Source organism: Callithrix jacchus, chromosome 2, assembly GCF_049354715.1.
Source record: "Callithrix jacchus isolate 240 chromosome 2, calJac240_pri, whole genome shotgun sequence".
NCBI lineage: Eukaryota > Metazoa > Chordata > Mammalia > Primates > Cebidae > Callithrix > Callithrix jacchus.
This window is the reverse complement of record NC_133503.1, coordinates 9,724,228-9,738,707: the sequence shown is the minus strand read 5'-3', so window position 1 is coordinate 9,738,707 and position 14,480 is coordinate 9,724,228. Positions and strand designations below refer to the sequence as shown.

Here is a 14,480-nt window from a genome sequence, read left to right as displayed (position 1 = left end):
GTGAACTGGGAAGGTGGTGCTGGCCCCAAGCAGCAGGGCTAGAGGATGCTCGAATGATTTCAGTGCCTTGAAACGCCTCATGGGGCCACACATGACCAGGGGCCGCAGGGGAACAGGGGAACAGGGGCAGTGTCACTCTGAGGCCCACAGAGCTGTCACTCATTAGCCAGGCAGGACAAATAACGGCTCAAACGTAATGCGTCCAAGAGCCACCTCTTGGTTTCTTCCTCAGCCTGCCCCTCCCAGTGTCTTCCCCATCTCAGGAAATGGCACCGTCGTCTGCCTGGTGGCTCCAGCCAGAAAACCGGGAGGCATCTTTGGATCATCCTGCCCTCACCACCCACACCCCGGCCACCGCCAAGACTCGTCATTTTTACCTCCAAAGTCAATCCCAAACCCACTTCCCTCTGTTCTCGCTGCCACCCCTGTGCCAAGCCACCACCAGCTCGGCCCTGGAGGCCAGCACAGCCTCCTCCCCGCCTCCCTGCCTCCTCTCCAGCCAGAATAACCCGCTGAAAATGTAAATCAGGCCCCACTGCCATTCTCCTCCTTAAACCGCCCCTTTCCCCAAGGGAATCTTATTGCATTTGCACCTAAATTAGCATCTCCCAAGTGGCTCTGAAGCTCGACGTGACCGGGTGCTGCCTCACCTCCCAATTTCACTCTCCCTCAATTCTTTTCCCCTGGAATCTGTATGTTTGCATATGCCGTTCCCTCTGCCTGGATGCTCTTCCTTGCAATTCTTTGCCCACTGGTCTCTTCTTATACTTTAGGTCTCAGCTGGGAGCTTACTTTCTTTTTCTTTGAGATGAAGTGTCGCTCTGTCGCCCAGGCTGGAATGCAGTAGTGCGACCTCGGCTCACCGCAACCTCCTCCTCCCGGGTTCAAGCAATTCTGCCTCAGCCTCCCGAGTAGTTGGGATTACAGGTGCACACCACTACATCCGGCTAATTTTTGTATTTTTAGTAGAGACGGGGTTTCACCATGTTGGCCAGGCTGGTCTCGAACTCCTGACCCCAAGTGATCCACCGCCCGCTTGGCCTCCCAAAGTGCTGGGATTACAGGCGTGAGCCATGCGCCCGGCCAGTGCTTCCTTTCCTCAGCGACCCAAACCAGGATTCCCCGTCTTTTCCCTCAGAGCCCCTTGTGTGTCTCCTTCATGAAATTTACCTTATTTATAATGACATGCTCGCCTCTTGTCTCTGCCACCAAACTGTAAGACCCCTGAGGCCAGGATCCTTACTCATCTCACTCCCTGATGCGCTCCCAGGAGGCACTCGCAGCTGTTGAATGAATTTGCAACTGAAATAACAGCATGCGAGCGTGATGACGTAATATGTTAATAACAGCATGAGACCCTGTCTCTACATGAGAAAACTTTCAGGCAGACAGCACGTCACAGTGCTGCTTTTACTGGCTCTAACTCAACTATCCTCTGAGGTAGGGAGCACTGGTGCTTCTCATTTTTCAGATGTGGAAACTGAGGCTCAGAAGTTGGGTTGGCTGGCCGGGCACAGTGGCTCACACCTGTAATCTCAGGACTTTGGGAGGCTGAGGTGGCGGGGATCACTTGGGGTCATGAGTTCAAGACCATCCTGGCCAACATGGTGAAACCCTGTCGCTACTAAAAGTATGAAAATTAGCCGGGTGTGGTGGCAGGTGCCTGTAATCCCAGCTACTCGGGAGGCTGAGGCAGGAGAATCACTTGAACCCGGAAGGCAGAGATTGCAGTGAGTCAAGATCACGCCACTGCACTCCAGTCTAGGCCACAGACTGAGACTCTGTCTCAAAAAACCAAAAAAGGAAGAAAAAAAATGCCTGGAGCCCATATTCCCTTCCTGGGAAACATCATGTCCCTCCTTGTGGCTGCGACAGAAAGTGAGGAGCATCAGGGCTGTCACTGGACAGACAGTGACAGTCCTTCCAGAGCCCACAAAGGAGCTGAGGCTCCATCCCGAAGGACGGGGGACTGTGAGGTCATCAGGCAGCAGAGTGACAGGGCTTCCTCTGTAAGCCAGGGGGGATGGAGGAGGGTGACAGGGGGGCTGAGGACAGCGTGGATGCCGGGGAATGTCTGGGCAGATGCCGTCAGCGAGCCCCGGCCACCCTTGGGCTGGATGGTCCAGATGGTCTGAGCCAGTCGTTTGCTCTCGGGGTCTTCCCTGGCATGGCCAAGCCCCCGGAGAGGGGCCCAGGCAGCAGATGGGGTGAGGGCCGCCTCCCCTACTTAGGCCTGGGAATGTCCGGGCTGGCAGAGGGCCCGCTGGAGGCTGGTGAGAGGCCCACTTACCATGACGGATAGGGGCCCTGTCAGGCCGCGCCAATTAGGCAAGATGGAGTGCCAGGGAAGGGCTGTAAATATCTTGGCCGGCCCAGGAATGTAAATGGTGGTATTCAACAAGCCGGAAAAATGTTCGCTTCAGACAGGATGGCTTTTTTTGTGTGTGTTTTAAAAACATGTTCTGCCCTCCGCGAAGACTTCGAGGGCAACGTGGGCGGCTATGAGGCTGGTGCCCGCGGGCGGGCTACTTATCCAGTCCTGGCGGGGGCGAAGGCCCATGAAGTCAGAGTCTCGCAGGGGAAGTCCCTGGAAGGGCCGGTGCATTCGAAGCCCAGAAAAGGCCCGAACCTGGCTTGCAGCTTTGTTCCTGGTCACAAGGGACCCTGGGTGCGGGAGCAGGTGAGTCTTCTGGTTTGGGGACACGCAGCCCAGCCGGGTATCAGGAGCACCAGCAATGGGTAGAATCATCTCCCAATACCGGGAGCTCTTCAGAGGTCTCTGCCCTGTTGTGAGTGTGCAGCTGGACAGGGCGCCATGTGCAGGTTATGGGACAGGCTGAGAGAAGCAAGGGCCGGGGGAGAAGGGCAGGCGGTTCGCACACCTGCAGCGCGGTGCCCTCTGCAGGACTGGTGCCCTCTGCAGAAGGCATGGGATGCAACTTGCAACAGATGCACCTTACAATCAATGACTCTTTTGTTTTTTTTTTTTTTTTGAGATGGAGTCTTGCTCTGTCGTGCAGACTGGAGTGCAGTGACACGATCCCATTCACTGCAACCTCCGACTCCCGGTTTCAAGCGATTCTCCTGCCTCAGTCTCCCAAGTAGCTGGGATTACAGGGCGTGTGCCACCATGCCTTGCTGATTTTTGTATTTTTTTAGTAGAGACAGGATTTCACCATGTTGGCCAGTCTGGTCTCGAATGCCTGATCCCAAGTGATACGCCCACCTTGGCTTCCCAAAGTGCTGAGATTACAGGCGTGAGCCACCATGCCAGAAAAAAATTTTTTTTTTTTTTGGAGAGATGGGGTTTCACTGTGTTGGCCAGGCTGGTAACAAACTCCTGACCTCAAGTGATCCACCCACCTCGTCCTCCCAAAGTGCTGGGATTACAGGCGTGAGCCACTATGCCTGGCTAATTTTTGTATTTTTTTTAGTAGAGACAGGGTTTCACCATGTTGATCAGGCCGGTCTCGAATCCTGACCTCAAGTGATCCACTCACCTCGGCCTCCCAAAGTGCTGGGAACACAGGCATGAGCCACCGTGCCCGGCCTCAAAGGAACACTTTTGCAGGAGACAGATGGGTGCATGAAGCTGAGGTAAAGTGCATTTGTGGAACTCCAAGGGTGTGTGGTCTTGTGCACAATCAAGGGTGTAAGTGTTCCTAAGGGTGTGACTTGTGTGAGCATCCAAAGGCCGCCTGGGCGCAACGTGGCAATCACAAAAGTATGTTGGTGTCATTCCTCAGTCTTCAAAAATGATGGACACCGCTGGCCATCCTGGCTTCCTCCTGCACAGTCGGTCACTCCTGCCCGTGTCCACAGTAGTGACCTCCCGGGGACCCCCTTGCCACCCCACACCACCGCTCACCACGTGGCCAAACAGGTTTGTCTTTTTCCTTGTGATTTCTTCCTTTGGTGGAACATTTATAAAACTCCTTAGGAAGTTTAAGGAACATGAAGGAAGGTAAGGAAAAGTTCTGAACGCTTTTCCAGAGGGTAAAAAAGACTTCGATTTGTTTCCTACTAGCTAGTCTAGAGTTTATTACTGATTTACGTAAGTTTTAACATTATAATCTGTCTGGAGGTCATTTTAGTGCTAGACACAGTGTTAGCTAATTCCCGACCACCTCGAATGGGTGCCCGTTTCCCGCTGTGGAATGCTCGCGTCACGTGGATTGCGTTTTTGTATAGGATTTGTTCTGACACATCATCGCTGCTTTGAGCCTATTCCAACGGTGCTTAGCCCTGACCTTACTCCAGCGTCACGCTAGTAAATGTCCCTTAGACCATGTTTTACAGAAGACTTTATAGCACAGTCGTTAAGATGATGGGCTTTGAAGTCCAACTGGTGGAGATCCACATAAGATCTGCCCCTTTATAAAGGTGTGACCTTGGGCGAGTTACCTCACGGTTCCTCATCTGTAAAACGGACTTCTGGGAGGTTGAAATGGTTTGGTTCTACACCTCTGCCCAAATCTCATGTCAAACTGTGATCCCAAAAGTTGGAGGCAAGGCCTGGTGGGAGGTGATTGGCTCATTGTGGGGGACAACTGGATCATTGTGGGGGCGACTGGATCATTGTGGGAGGTGATTGGCTCATTGTGGGGGACGACTGGATCATTGGGGGGCGACTGGATCATTGTGGGAGGTGATTGGCTCATTGTGGGGGACGACTGGATCATTGTGGGGGCGACTGGATCATTGTGGGAGGTGATTGGCTCATTGTGGGGGACGACTGGATCATTGTGGGGGGCGACTGAATCATTGTGAGAGGGTGACTGAATCATTGTGGGGGGCAATTGGATCATTCTGGGAGGCGACTGGATCATTACGGGAGGTGACTGGATCATTGTGGGGGCGACTGAATCATTGTGGGAGGTGATTGGATCGTTATGGGGACCACTGGATCGTTGTGGAGGCGACTGGATCACTGTGGGGACAACTGGATCACTGTGGGAGGTGATTGGATAATTGTGGGGATGACGGGATCGTTGTGGGGATGACTGGATCATTGTGGGGATGACTGGATCGTTGTGGAGGCGACTGGATCATTGTGGGGGGTGACTGAATCGTTGTGAGAGGGTGACTGAATCATTGTGGGGGGTAATTGGATCATTCTGGGAGGCGACTGGATCATTACGGGAGGTGACTGGATCATTGTGGGGACAACTGGATCACTGTGGGAGGTGATTGGATCGTTGTGGGGACGACTGGATAATTGTGGAGGTGACTGGATTATTGTGGGGGATGACTGGATCATTGCGGGGGGCGACTGGATCACTGTGGGGGCGACTGAATCATTGTGGGGGCGATTGGATCATTGTGGGGGGGTGACTGGATCATTGCGGAGGGTGACTGGATCATTGTGGGGGGTGACTGGATCACTGTGGGGGGTGACTGGATCGTTGTGGGGGGTGACTGGATCACTGTGGGAGGCGACTGGATCGTTGTGGGGGCGACTGGATCGTTGTGGGGGGGTGACTGGATCGTTGTGGGGGGGTAACTGGATCGTTGTGGGGGGCTACTGGATCATTGTGGGGGACAGTTGGATCATCGCGGGGGGTGACTGGATCATTGCAGGGGGTGATTGGATCATTGTGGAGGTGACTAGATCATTGTGGGAGGTGACTGGATCATTGTGGAGGTGACTGGATCATTGTGGGGGGGCGACTGGATCATTGCGGGGGGATTTACCCTTTGGTGCTCTTCTTGTGATAATGAGTAAGTTATGGTGAAATCAGGTGATTTAAAATGTGTAGCACCTCCCTCTCTCTCTGTCTGTCTCTTCTCCTTCCTATGGCCATGTGAAGATGTGCCTGCTTTCCCTTTACCCTTCTGCCATGATTGTAAGTTTCCTGAGGCCTCCCCAGCCATGCCTCCTATACAGCTGCAGAACCATGAGCCAATTAAACCTGTTTTCTTCACAAATCACCCAGTCTCAGGCATTTCTTTATAGCAGTGCAAGAACAAATTAACACAGAGCCCTGTACTATCTCCCTCACACATTCAGAACAACTGAGAACTGGATATAGACATCAGTCAGATGGCTGATAACGAGGCTGATAAGACATCAGCCTTATGACTGAGTAGAGGTGCTTGCTAGCCACTGTCACAACTTGTATTTAGCATTGCACTGGCGTTCCTAGCCAATGCAATAAGACAGGAAAATGAAAAGGATGATGATGGAAAAGACAAGACAAAAAACAAAGCCTTGGTGAGCATCCTGGCATTCACCCCTGCCTTAGATAGACTCAAGCCCCCTACTCACAGGTAGTACCAGACCCTTGAGGTCTTCACCCCCACACTTTCTCAGATAGACCCTATCCCCAGAAAATTACTATGGAGCAGAAAATACCAAGAGAGGAGAAACAAGGATGCAAAGCAAGGACAGGAATGTTCCTTTAGCAAAAGTCCTTTCATATCAATGGTAGAGGTGGTGATGGAGACTTCCCCAGGGACAGCCTCATCTAGGGCTGCAGTGAGCGCAGGTTGATCATCTCTGTGAAGCACTCAGCTCAGTGCCTGACGCACTTGTAGGTGTCTGGTAAACACTGTTCTTAATATCAGTATGTGCAAGGTCTTATTCCATTTTATTTCTCCTCTTGTCCTCGAATTCTAAAACAGTTGTCATTGGTGTTTTCTTTTAAATGAAACGTGGGATCATTTGGTGGTGTTCTAAGAAAACTATTTCCAGCTGGGCACAGTGACTCACGCCTATAATCCCAGGGCTTTGAGCCTGAGGCAGAAGGATGACTTGAGGCCAGGAGTTCAAGATTAGCCTGGGGAACACAGCAAGACTCTGTCTCTACAAAAAATGTTAAAATTAGCCGGGCTTGGTGGTGTGCACCTGTAAGCCCGGCTACGGGTGGGCTTAAGGGGGAAGCCCTCAAGAGGCTAAAGGGGGAAAATCACTTGAGCCCAGAAAGTTGAGGCTGCAGTGAGCCATGATCTGTACTCCAGCCTGGGCAACAGAGTCAGACCCTGTCCCAACTTCCCTCCAACCCTTGGCTGCCCCCACTCCCCACCCTACATCAGTGCGTAAATGATTCTTGGGGATAGGGTGGGAATTAATCCCGAACAGGACCAGAGCAGCAGGAACTAGAAGGATAGCCTGCAAAACTCAGAGAAAGGGAAGCTTGCACTACACAGGGGTCAAGGGTCAAGTGCATAATGAGAGTGGCAGGGCTTGGTCGAGGTGGGGAGGGAGAGGTCAGGGGGGTTCAGAGAATGTGAGGCCCATGGCGAAGCTGGCTCAGGAGGGCTGATGGGCAGGTATTATAAGCAGGTTGTAGAGGAGAAGAGTCTCTGAAAAAGCCAGCCAGTATAGACAGCCAGGTGGGCCCACCAGGTGTGACAATGTGGGCACAGGAAGTGAAGGTCGAAGCCAAGAGTGGCGTAGTCTCCTGGGGATGCTGAGCCCATGTCCCAAGGCTGGGGTCCTGGTTCCAGTGTCCAGCTCTAACCCCAGCCAGTGTGTGTCTGGGCAAGCTGCCAACCCTCTCTGGGCCTCAGATTCTCTTTGTCAAAGGAGAGGCACCTGTCTGTGCCATGATGCTATGATCCCCTTCCCTGCTGATGGGGTATCCCCAGCAGCCCCAACCCACTTTTCCTCTTCCAAGACAGCCCCAGGCTAGTTTCTCTGTCCTGTTTTCCCACCAGTGACCTAATATCTACCCCATCTTTTTTTTTTTTTTTTTTTTTTTTGAGACAGAGTCTCACTCTGTTGCCTGGGCTAGAGTGCAGTGGTATGATTTTGGCTCACTGCAACCTCCACCTCCCACATTCAAGCAATTCTCTTGCCTCAGCCTCCCAAGTAGCTGGGATTACAGATGTGCACCACCATGCCTGGCTAATTTTTGTATTTTTATAGAGATGGGGTTTCATGATGTTAGCCAGGCTGGTCTCAAACTCCTGACCTCAGTATCCCCCTCATCTCTGCAAAGGAGAAACACTTGGGTCTCCTGGTTCCCATACTTCCCTTCTCACAGCTCCATGGTACATGAACTTCTGGGGGAGCAGTCCCTCTCTCTCCTCGTCACCATCCCCTCCTCCGTTTTCATTCATTCATCAGTTCAGCCAACTCCCACTGTTTTTCCTGTGTACCTGGGCTTCCCCAGTCCTTAGGAAAACAAAGAAAAATAAGCCAGGGACCCAGCCACCTGGAGCTCATGATCCAGTGGGTGACTTTTCATAGCTAAGCCCATTCTTTGGGTTCGTTCATTCCAAAAGATTTTCTGAGTGGCCACCATATTCCTGGAACAGGTAAACCACTGGTGGGCACGTGGACCCAGCCTCTACTCCTGGGGGGCTTCCAAACTGGAAGTCAGAAAACCAGGAAATTATGACGTACGCGATATGGGAGAGCCCAGACCAGACTCGGAGATGACAGAAGGCTTCCTGGTGGCAGTGACGTCTGAGTGAGGACAGTGGCTAGGCAGACATCAGCCAGCCACAGTCACAAGAGAAGAGAGATGGGGAAGAGAGGGCCTCAGGGAGAGGGATGCCAGGTCCTGGCTCAGAGTGGAACAAAGTGGCTTCAGGCAGGGGGTCGGGGGACAGGATGGCTGGAGCCGAGCTGGAGAAAGAGCTGGGGGTGAGATGGGCGCCGTAGTCTGGAGCCAGGTATCACAGGGCCCCATGGGCACGGAAGGGATTTTCTGTTATCCTACAGCTGGTGGGAAGTTATTGGTTTTAGGCCAGTGGCATGATAAGATTTGCATGTCTTTTTTCTTTTTTTGAGACAAGGTCTCACTCTGTCACCCAGGCTGGAGGGCAGTGGTGCAATCACAGCTCACTGCAGCCTCAAACTCCTGGGCTCTGTAACCTCCGCCTCCCAGGCTCAAGTGATTCTCCCACCTCAGCTTCCCGAGTAGCTGGGACTACCGGCATGCACTACCAGGCCTGGCTAATTTTTTAAAAACTTTTTGTAAGGATGGAGGGGGGGTCTCACTGCATTGCCCAGGTGTGAAGTCCTGGGTTCAAGCAATCCTCCTGCCTCGGCCTCCCAAACTATTGGGATTACGGACATGAGCTTCTGCGTCCAGCAAAGATTTGCATTTCTGAACATCGAGCTGGGCTGCGTATGGTGGTTCATACCTGTCATCCCGGCCTTTGGGGAGGCTAAGGCAAGACGGCTTGAGCCCAGGAGTTCAAGACCAGCCTGGGCGACATAGCGAGACACCATCCCTACAAAAAGTAAAAAAAATAAATAAATAAATTCATCAGTCGTGGTGGCGTGTGCCTGTGGCCCCAGCTACTCAGGAGGCTGAGGCAGGAGTATCACTGGAGCCCAGGAGTGGGAGGCTGCAGTGAGCTCGGATCACGCCATTGGACTCCAGCTTGGGAAATGGAGCAAGATTCTGTCTCAAAATAAATAAATACCAAACGCAACAATGCTATCAGGATGGGGTGCATGGAAGTCACCGCTGATGTGGGTGAGAGTGTTTGGGGGGCGGGTGGGGGCCAGAGCCAGGCAGGAGCCAGCCAAAGAGAGAGCAGCAGGTGAGAGGTGAAAACGTGTGCAGGCAGCTCTTAGGAGGGTTTGGTTGTGACGCAGAGGTGAGAGATGGGGGCAGCCAGAGGTGGGAGTGGGGTTCAAGGAGGGGTTTCGGATAAAGGGAGGCATGGTTAGAACCCTAAAGGTGGTTCGTGGGCTGAGAGGTCTGAGCAGGTGGAGGGGAGGGAAGGGGAGCCAGGCATGGGTGGGGTCTCCCTTTGGTAGAAGTAGCCTCTTGTCCACAGGGAGATGGCCACAGGCTTGGACATTTGGAGACACGAGGGTAAGGACAGTCCCCTAGAGCTAGCCTGAGACTGAGGACAAAGGGTCAGAAGTTCTCAGACAGTGCCGGCGCAGTGGCTCACACCTATAATCCCGGCACTTTGCGAGGCTGAGATGGGTAGATCACTTGAGGTCAGAAGTTCGAGACCAGCCTGGCCAACAGGGTGAGACCCCATCTCTACTAAAAATACAAAAAAATTAGCCGGGCATGGAGGTGCATGCTCATAATCCCTGCTACTGAGGAGGCTGAGGTTGGGAGAATCAGCTCTAGAACCTGGGAGGTGGAGTTTGCTATAAGCCAAGTTTACACCATTGCAATCCAGCCTGGGTGACAGAGCGAGACTCTGTCTTAGGAAAAAAAAAAAAAAAAAGTTCTCAGACAGTGAAGGGGGACTAGAGGATTGCTGTGCGAGAGCTCAGAGGGAAGCCCGAAACCAGCTGGGGCTTGAGCCATAAGTCACTGCGGGCCGAGTTCAGAGGACACGGTAGACCTGGAGCTGGGTCTCAGTCTGGTGTTAGAGTTAAGACTTAGGCCAGGGGAGGTGGCTCATTCCTGTAATCCCAGCACTTTGGGAGACTGAGGCAGGAGGATCACTTGAGGTCAGGAGTTTGACACCAGCCTGGCCAGCATGGTGAAACCCCGTCTCTACTAAAAATACAAAAATTATCCAGATGCAGTGGTGGGCGCCTGTCATTCCAGCTACTCGGGAGGCTGAGGCAGGAAGATCGCCTGAAGGTGGAGGTTGCAGTGAGCTGAGATGGTGCCACTGCACTCCAGCCTGGGTGACGGAGCGAGACTTCGTCTCAAAAAGAAAAAGAAAAAAGACTCAATCTGGGGTCAGAGAGGGCTCTGTCCAGAGTCTGGGGCAGATGGTGAAGGCAAGGCCAGAGCCCCCCACCCCTGAGGTCCATCCTGAGCTCAGGGTCCCATCCCCGGTGCCCTGAGGTGGAAGATAAGCTCCCCCAGCTGTTAACCCTTTGGGTGGCCGACCTGGCCTGGCTTCTGTCCAGGAACCTCCCACACTCCGATCCCAAGAGGAAATGCCAGCCCAGACCCCACTCTTCCTTCAGGCCAGAAACCCAGGCCCAAAACCCAGGCCCACCCTCCCCAGCAGCTGGGCCACGAGCCGAGACCCGCCCCACCCAGTCCAGGGTGAGAATTCCGGCCACACGTCCCTGTGATGTGGTCACGTTGGAAAAATGTTAATCAAATATTCTCCTCCGTGTTTCTTTTCTTTCCCAGGCTGAATTCCTAGAAGACAGGAATTTATGGTGTGAGAGCTCCAGTCCCCGCAGACCCACTGCCAAGGTCAACAGCACGAGGCGGGCATCCCTGCCAAGTGGGGAGTGGAGTCGCGGCTTTAGGAGTCGGTTGCACAGAAAACCAAAGGACATGCATTAAAAAAGAAAAAAAAAAAAAGAAATCCCTTCTCTCCCTCGAGTTCCCAAACTGGGGCTCACACAAGGTCTGCCAGCATGACCCGGGGAAGGCCTCTGGTCTGGGAACCCAAGCTCAGCAGCTCAGCCTCAGGGGGTGTGGGCAGGATCTCCGTGGTGGCCCTACGTCTCTGGCCAACCAAGGGGAGTTGACATGAACATGGCACACTTGCCATCTTCCTGGGCCCTGTCACCAAGCCCCCTGAGGTGGGAGCCTGCTTCATTTCACCTCCCCTCTGCCATCTTGGTTCTGGGGGTCTTGACTGTCCAGACAACAAGCCTCTCACAGACCCGGGGTCCTAGATCTCCGGCAGCAGAGAGACTGGGGGTGCTGCCTGTGGTCCCGGGTGGGGGGAGGAGCCTAGAGACCACCCAGACTCAGACCCGATGACCCAATGCTGAGAAGGTGACCTTGGCCCCAGCCCCGAGCCCCGCAGGTATAACTGACCATCCATGTGTCACCCATCTGCCTGACATCTGCTGAGTTCCCCTGTGTGCCGGGCGCCCGGGAAAAGGGGAAACCAAGGCAGAGGAGGCTTCAGTGCCAAGTGGGGCATGGAGGAAAGACGGATAGAAAAATGGAGGTGACCTTCACGTGACGCCAGGGGGCTGGAGGGGCTGTGGGTCCCCTCCCCGCCCAGGAGAGAGAGGCTGCCCTGGGGCTGCCTGCCGGGGAGGACGAGGGTTGGAGACCGCTTTCTGAAGGGGGCAGAGTTCACCAGGCGGACACGCAGTGGGAGAGGGGACTTGCTTGGAAGGAACATTCCAGCTGAGGCCAAAGCATGTGCAAAGGCCCAGAATGTTTATACCTTGGTAAGACTTTTCATATAAATAAATTCTCAAATCCAGAAAACAAAACGGCCTCTGGCAAGCCGCATGTCTGGGTTTCTTGCTTGGAAAAGGCAGCCCTGCCCTGCCCCGAGCCTGGGGGCCACGAGAAAGTGGCCTGACACCTCTCAGGTCCCTGCTCCACTTCCCTGGTGGCCGCCCAGACAGCACCACACCATGCACCCCCAAGGGGGTCCTCAAGCCCTTTTCTGTCCATCCCCTCCTCAAGGCCTCACAGCAATGGCCTCCTCCCCCTCACCTCCTCCTGGGTACCTCCCCACGCCCAGTCTCCGGCACCAACCCCAGCCTGTTCCCTACCCTGTACCAGGAGGCTGGGGAGTAGAGAGGCAGCCTGCTGGGGTCCAGGGTCCTTCCAGGTCTCTATTCCCTGAATGCATGGAATAGAGGGAATCAGAATCTCCAGCTTCTATTTCATTTGAGTTTAGTTTTGTTTGTTTTTTCCCCTGAGACAGGATCTTGCTCTGTTGCCCAGGCTGGAGTGGAGTAGTGCCATCTCGGCTTGCTGCAACCTCTGCCTCCTGGGTTCAAGGGATTCTCCCGCCTCAACCTCCCAAATGTCTGGGACTCCCGAGTGTCCGTATTTTTAGAAGAGATGGGGTTTTGCCATGTTGGCCAGGCTGGCCTTGAACTCCTGGCCTCAAGTGATCCACCCGCCTTGACCTCCCAAAATGCTGGGTTTACAGGTGTGAGCCCCATGGCCGGCCTGTTGCCATTTTTTTTTTTCGAGACGGAGTTTCGCTTTTGTTACCCAGGCTGGAGTGCAATGGTGCGATCTCGGCTCACCGCAACCTCCGCCTCCTGGGTTCAGGCAATTCTCCTGCCTCAGCCTCCTGAGTAGCTGGGATTACAGGCACGCACCATCATGCCCAGCTGATTTTTGTATTTTTAGTAGAGACGGGGTTTCACCAGGTTGACCAAGATGGTCTCGATCTTTTGACCTCGTGATCCACCCGCCTCGGCCTCCCTAAGTGCTGGGATTACAGGCGTGAGCCACGGCGCCCGGCCCTGTTTCCCTTTTTAAATCCCTGGAATACTGAGGTTTCATTTATCTAGTCCCTTTCATTCCCATCGTCCCTAACCCACCACCCCCGACACAGGCAACCTCTCCAGTGCATTTAAGGTGTCCCCCTTCATTCCTGTGCCTTCCTGTAAAGCAAGGGTCACTCGTGGCTGCTAATGGGGATGGAGCTTCCTTTTGGGATGATGTACGTGTCTCAGAGCTAGGTAGGGGTGACTGTGCCAAATGCCACTGAATTGTTCCCTTTACAAGCGGTTCACGGTTAGTTTTATGTTATGTGAATTTTACTTCCATTTCTTAAAAGGCGTATCACTGTTTTGGAGGGGTTTTGATTTACCCAAGCGGAACTAGGCTGTGGCTGTATTTCTTTCTTTTTCTTTTCTTTTCTTTTTTTTTTTTCTGTTTTTTTGAGATGGAGTCTTGTTCTGCCGCCGGGATGGAATACAGTGGTGCGATCTCAGTTCACTGCAACCTGCACCTCCCGGGTTCAAGCCTCTGCCTCCTGAGTAACTGGAACTATAGGCATGTGCCACCATGCCTGGCTAATTTTTTATTTTTTTGTATTTTAATAGAGACAGGGTTTCACCATGTTGTTCAGGATGATCTCGATCTCTTAACCTCCTGATCCACCCGCCTCGGCCTCCCAAAGTGCTGGGATTACAGGCATGAGCCACCGTGCCCAGCCAACTGTATTTCTTTCTTTTTTTTTCCTCTCAGAGCTCTGGTTTTTTATTTTATTTTGAGACAAGGTTTTGCTCTGTCTCCCAGGTTGGAGTGCAGTGGTGCGATCCTAGCTCACTGCCTCCTTGAATTCTTGGGCTCAAAGGATCCTCCCGCCTCAGCCTCCTGAGTAGCTGGGACTACAGCTGCATGCCACCACACCTGGCTAATCTTTTTAAACATGTTTTTCTAGAGACAGGGTTTGAAAATAAAAAATAAACGATTAGCCAGGCACCGTGGCATGTGCCTGTAGTCCTAGCTACTTGGGGAGGCTGAGGTGAGAGGGTCGCTTGAGCCCAAGAGTTTGAGGCTGCAGTGAGCTAAGGTCACACCACTGTACTCCAGCCTGGGCCACAGATGGAGAACAAAAAACACAGCAAAAACAAAAGACTCTGAAGTTGCTGGGATAAATTGCTGGAGATCTTTTGACACAGAAGTGAAGGGCTCCTCAAACAAATCCACACACCAGAAAGCCTGCAGCCTCACCCAGAGGAAGTGGCATTTCCTCCCGGACGCCGGCCTGGGCGCTGCCCACCTGGTGAGTCATGGGCCACTCTCTTCCGAGGCTGGCGTCCTGGCCCGCCCTTCCCGTCGGTACCCAGGAGGGGGCACAGCCCTCAATGGCTGCCTTATCTCACCCGCAGACATGAGGTCAGGATGGGGATGGGATGAGGGTGG

The 14,480-nt window shown here is 53.4% G+C and overlaps 1 protein-coding gene across 1 annotated transcript; it reads left to right on the top strand.

The window, feature by feature from the left end:
* The first annotated feature begins 2,110 nt into the window (after positions 1-2,110).
* On the top strand, positions 2,111-12,058 carry LOC144579995 (uncharacterized). The gene is made up of 3 exons (XM_078354905.1): positions 2,111-2,680; positions 3,747-3,883; positions 11,022-12,058. Exons 1-3 carry the CDS (start codon positions 2,411-2,413, stop codon positions 11,032-11,034), a joined length of 420 nt encoding a protein of 139 aa, XP_078211031.1. The 5' UTR covers positions 2,111-2,410; the 3' UTR covers positions 11,035-12,058.
* The last annotated feature ends 2,422 nt before the right edge of the window (positions 12,059-14,480 follow it).

Excerpts from the sequence above, each read along its gene's own strand:
- LOC144579995 (XM_078354905.1), top strand. The coding sequence starts at position 2,411 with ATGTTCGCTTCAGACAGGATGGCTTTTTTTGTGTGTGTTTTAAAAACA. Across the intron at positions 2,681-3,746 it reads GACCCTGGGTGCGGGAGCAG|TCTTCAAAAATGATGGACAC; the intron begins GTGAGTCTTCTG and ends GTCATTCCTCAG.